The sequence below is a fragment of the Trachypithecus francoisi genome, unplaced genomic scaffold (genome assembly GCF_009764315.1).
Source record: "Trachypithecus francoisi isolate TF-2019V2 unplaced genomic scaffold, Tfra_2.0 Contig00450, whole genome shotgun sequence".
Taxonomy (NCBI): domain Eukaryota; kingdom Metazoa; phylum Chordata; class Mammalia; order Primates; family Cercopithecidae; genus Trachypithecus; species Trachypithecus francoisi.
Genome location: NW_022680651.1, coordinates 1 through 5912, shown reverse-complemented (window position 1 = coordinate 5912; position 5912 = coordinate 1). Strand labels below are relative to the sequence as shown.

General features: G+C 37.7%; 1 gene segment (V, D, J or C); it reads left to right on the top strand.

The window, feature by feature from the left end:
- Positions 1-364: 364 nt before the first annotated feature.
- LOC117084156 lies at positions 365-956 on the top strand (the record flags this gene model as incomplete). The annotated part of the segment is given in 2 exon segments: positions 365-506; positions 610-956. Coding segments are annotated over 2 exon segments (393 nt in total), but the record flags the coding sequence as incomplete, so codon positions are not given.
- Positions 957-5912: the final 4956 nt, after the last annotated feature.

The window sequence follows — 5912 nt, the reverse complement described above, 5'->3', positions numbered from 1 at the left end:
CAGTGTTTAGAGGCACAGGCACAGATAATAGGGCTACTCTGTCCAGATGTGTGATATTGGACACATTGCACAACTGCTCTGTTCTGTATGTAATTTATCTTCTTTAAAGTGTAACACCGACACTTCAATTAATATATTCTGCAAATATGTAAAAGTAAAATAAGATGATGATTGTTAAATGATTATCAAGGCACAATCACATAATCTGAATTTATACTTTCCTGAGAGATAGGATTAGCGCCCATGTTTTCCAGGACACTCTCATCCGCTCTGGACACTGCCCTCTCCTCAGGCGTCCCATCCCAGAGCTTGCTATATAGTGGGAGACATGCAAATAGGGTCCTTCCTCTGCTGATGAAAACCAGCCAGCCCTGACCCTGCAGCTCTGAGAGCAGAGCCCAGCCCCAGAATTCTCAGGTGTTTTCATTTGGTGATCAGCGCCAAACACAGAAGACTCACCATGGAGTTTGTCCTGAGCTGGGTTTTCCTTGCTGCTATTTTAAAAGGTGATTTATGGAGAACTAGAGATATTGACTGTGAGTGGACCTGAGTGAGAGAAACAGTGGATATGTGTGGCAGTTTCTGACCAGAGTGTCTCTGTGTTCACAGGTGTCCAGTGTGAGGTGCAGCTGGTGGAGTCTGGGGGAGGCTTGGTCCAGCCTGAGGGGTCCCTGAGACTCTCCTGTGCAGCCTCTGGATTCACCTTCAGTAGCTACTACATGAGCTGGGTCCGCCAGGCTCCAGGGAAGGGGCTGGAGTGGGTTGGCGTTATTAAAAACAAAGCTAACAGTTACACGACAGAATACGCCGCGTCTGTGAAAGGCAGATTCACCATCTCAAGGGATGATTCAGAGAACACACTGTACCTGCAAATGAGCAACCTGAAAACCGAGGACACAGCCGTGTATTACTGTACTAGGGACACAGTGAGGCGAGGTCAGTGTGAGCCCAGACACAAACCTCCCTGCAGGGGCGCGCGGGGCCACCAGGGGGCGCTCGGGACCCACTGAGGACGGGGCCGGTCCCAGGAGCAGGTGCAGGGCGAGGTTTCCCTTCTCAGCTGCCGGAGGCGGGTTTGTTTTTTCAGGACTCTGGAGCTGTATAAGGTTGTAATATTTTATTATGATTATTTGTCATTTTTTAATTGATATTTGTGTTTTAGTAATTTTTACATTTATATGTAGGGGTATTTTTTTTTTGGTAGTTTTATATTTTACGAAATACATTTTTTTTTTTTTTTTTTGAGGCGCAGTCTCGCTCTGTCGCCCAGACTGGAGTGCAGTGGCCGGATCTCAGCTCACTGCAAGCTCCGCCTCCCGGGTTTACGCCATTCTCCTGCCTCAGCCTCCCGAGTAGCTGGGACTACAGGTGCCCGCCACCTCGCCCGGCTAGTTTTTTTTGTATTTTTAGTAGAGACGGGGTTTCACTGTGTTAGCCAGGATGGTCTCGATCTCCTGACCTCGTGATCCGCCCGTCTCGGCCTCCCAAAGTGCTGGGATTACAGGCTTGAGCCACCGCGCCCGGCCTTACGAAATACATTTTACATATCTATACACACATTTTATACATATGTATTAAATATATTTCTATTTTTATATTTTACAGAACATTCCATCTTAGTGGATATAATACTGTCCTATCCTTTCTAAACAGCTCCATAATATGTACCGTAGTTTATCTTACCTCACTGATGAATATTCAGGTGGTTTTCAATTTTCTCCAGGGTGTAAAACTAGGGTTACAAAATATATATCTAGAGTATTGTGAATGATAATCTCAAATGACTTTCCAAAGTATTGGTATATGTTCTGAGCAGCAGCGTAAAGGAGCCTATATTTTTGTCAATGCGTGGTAGTATTGGAGAGTAAGATGGTATCTCATTGATATCTCAAAGTGCATTTCCTTAAATGCTGATGAAATTGAGATTCTTTTCCTACGTATATTCAACATTCACATTGTCTCTGCTGTGAAATGCTTGTTCATGTTTTCTACCCATTTTTCTACTGAGCTGTCTTTTTTTATTGAGTTGCAGAACTCTTTATGTAGTCTGAATACTAAGCCTCTGTCAACTATAAGTGTTACAATGTCTTCTTCCATATTTTGGCATCTTTTCACTTCTTCATAGTATCTTTTGATAATCAGAAGCTCTTTAATTTAACGTAATCAAATGTATTAATCTTTTCCTTTATGGCTAGTACATTTGAGGTCATATTAAAGAAATGTTTTCCTACTTTGAGGTCAGAAAGATATTTTCTCATATTTTCTTCTAGAATTTCTATAGTTTTGCCTTTAACATTTAAGTTCAGAATCTATTTGGATTTGATTTTTTATATGGGTATGTCCAACTAGATAATCAGTTGTTCCAGAACTAACAAAAGTTCTTCCTTTCTCTATCAATCAAAACACTTCAATTCATATGAAATGCAAATGATTCACTAATTAGGTTGTTAAATTTTGATAACACATCAAATGTTTGTAAAATTTGGGGTCAATAGTTATTGTTGGCAGAAGAGTAAATTAGCATAATTTTAGTGGTGAACAATTTGGCAATTTATCAGAATCACAAATGACCCATTTCTACTTCTAGGAATTTAGCCTATAGATGCAATCTCAAATATGCCCAGAGGCTTATTTACAAAGATATTCATTTTAGTGTTGTTTGAGCATTCACTGATGTAGGGCTATTTTTAAAAAATACATAACTTCAAGAAATAATTATTCCTAATAATTTGCACTTATTCTTCTAAAGTTAACATTGATTGATATCAGCAACTACATAGCTATGCGACATGAATTTACACCTGTAAACATATGTGTAAATACATGAAACTATGCATACATATGTAGTCATTTATATCTAACATATTTAACATTATAAAATAATTAAATTAAATTAATTGAATTAAAATAATTAAACTTAACGATGAACTAAATATAAATTAGAGTAATCCATAATTGATTTCAATCATTCTCTATGGTTTACATAAATCGATGTCTATTCGTAAGCTTAAATATTGTGTATTGGTCATTTTAAAACAGCCAAGAACGAATTTCAAATGTTCTTGTCACCAAAAAATGATAAGTATTTGAGGACTCGAGGTGATATATATGTCAATTAGCTCAATTCGATTATTCCATATTGAATTTATAAGTCATAACATAGCTTTGTACCCCACCAATATATGGGGAACAACGAAAATTTCTCAATTTCCAATGAAATTTTAATTATATATTTTTTAATCTGATGTCTCTCCTTGGATTAAGCCATCTCATCAGGATTACAGGGCTGTTCAGTTTTCTCAACATACTGTTGTAACAGATAAGCACAAAACAATTTCTTTATGCTTTGCTTTAGTTTTTCAAGACAATATAATAATTTTAACAATAAACATATTACAACCGACTGTACATGAGATGCTTCTTATTCCTCAAGGTTTCTATTCAGAACTTTATATGTATTACATATTTTCAATTTTTTTTCTGACATGGAATGCCAACGCCTCTCTATTACAGATTATTCATTTAATTTATCCCTTAAAATTAATTTTCCCAAGTCCCACTCAAAACCAGGGTATCATTAGAACTTTGAGGTATAAGAGTTGGACCAGCATTGAGAATACTTTCAGTTTAGTTCACATGCTCTCAAATATCCTTTTTTCTTTAAAACTTGTTCTCAGTTGTAATACTACACAAAATATTAACAATTTATATGAATGACACAGGTTAAATATTGTATAAATCATTTAATGACATATGATTGGAAAAAACTACATGTCCTATCTGTCTTGACTATTTTTTCTTCTCTATGAAATGTATGCTAATTAATTGTTAAGTTTCTGGTGTTACCGTTATCTTTTCTTATTTCTGGGATTTAATTTTAGGAGGTATACTGAAATACATTTTATTAATTCATATAATAATGTTCATATTTTGGATAGGGCTTTAATATTTATTGTATCATTTACTGAATTTTAAACTATTCTACATTTTTTATTTTTTTGTTTTTAATGAGATAAAATTTACATATAAGAAAAAATGCATAGATCTGAAATGTGTCACTAGAGAGTTTCTGGCAAATGTGAATACCCTTGTCCCGAACACCTGAGGCAGCCTGAAGAGCAAGTCCATCCCCTCAACATGTGTCTTTTTCCTGCCTGCAGTCAACACCTACATGGGGAAATGTTTTGATTTCTGACACTATAGATCCATTTTTTTCTGTGTTCCCAACAAAAAGAAAACGTTTCAGATGATGGATATATTAATTATCCTTATCTGCTGACCCCTACACACTGTTTCAAAACATTGCTATGTTTTGAATATTTACAATCACTATTTGTCTATTAAAATTATATTAGAAAACACAAAATTCACTGGAAGTAACATAAGTGGAGGCTTTGGAATAGACCTGGAGATAATGGGAGGGTATGGAATACATTACAGGCCTAGTATTCAATGGCAAGAGGAGCTCCCATTGGCTTTTTGTATTTGTAGCGCTGAGTAAATCTAACAGTTATCAAAGCTTCCCTCTACAATAGAGACCTGAGGTCTAGGGAGGTCTTGCAGATAGTCAGATATGCAGAGGGAAGAAGCAGGAGTAGAGGGTTGCTGGCCCATTTAACAATAGTTGGAATGATAATTATGCATGTAGAGAAGCCAACATTGATTTAAATAAGTTGCATGACTGAATGACATGAAAAAAAAATCCAAGGGAAATATTTAAATAAAATTGATAGTGAAACTATTTTGGGTGAAGAAATGTTCACTGAAGTTAAGTGGGCCATTAAAGCTGTTAAGAACTACAGTAACCACTGGATTGGATTCAGCTTTGTCTGAATTCAGGGTGGTTATTACTGGCTCAGGCAGGGGTCAGAAATCAAGATGGATAGGTGGTACCAAGCCGAAAAAAACAGGGGCCAGAAAGATTCACAGCCGAATTTTTTCAGATGTACAAAGAAGTGTTGCTACCAATCCTAGTGTAACTATTTCCCAAAAATGAGGATAAAGGACTCCTCCCTAAGTTATTCTGTGAGATCAGCATTATTCTGATAACAAAACCTAGCAGAGACTTAATTTAAAAAGAAAACTTTAGGCCAGTATACCTGATGCAAAAATGCTCAATGAAATACTCATGAACTGAACACAGCAGCACATCAAAAAGCCTAATCCACCAACACTTTGTTCCTGGGATGCAAGGTTGGTTCAATATATGCAAATCAGTAAATGTGATTCATCACATAAACAATGAAAAACAAAACCCATGTTAACCATAGGCACAGAAAAGGTTTTGATGAACTTTAACATTCTTTCATATTAAAAACCATCAACTAGGCATGAAGGAACACACCTCAAAATAATAAGGGCCATCTATGACAAACTCACAGCCAACATTATACTGACTGGGCAAAAGCTGGAAGCATTTTCCCCTGAAAATTGGAACAAGAAAAGGACACCCAGGCCGGGCGCGGTGGCTCAAGCCTGTAATCCCAGCACTTTGGGAGGCCGAGACGGGCGGATCACGAGGTCAGGAGATCGAGACCATCCTGGCTAACATGGTGAAACCCCGTCTCTACTAAAAAAATACAAAAACCTAGCCGGGAGAGGTGGCGGGCGCCTGTAGTCCCAGCTACTCGGGAGGCTGAGGCAGGAGAATGTCGTAAACCCGGGAGGTGGAGCTTGCAGTGAGCTGAGATCCGGCCACCACACTCCAGCCCAGGCGACAGAGTGAGACTCCATCTCAAAAAATAAAAAAATAAAAATAAAAAAGAAAAAAAGAAAAAAAGAAAAGGACACCCACTCTAACCAGTCCTGTTCATCATTGTCATGGAAGTCCCAGCCGGAGCATGCAGACAAGAGAAAGAAATAAAAAGCATCAAATCAGGAAGAGAGGGTGTCAAACTATCCCTGCAGATGAA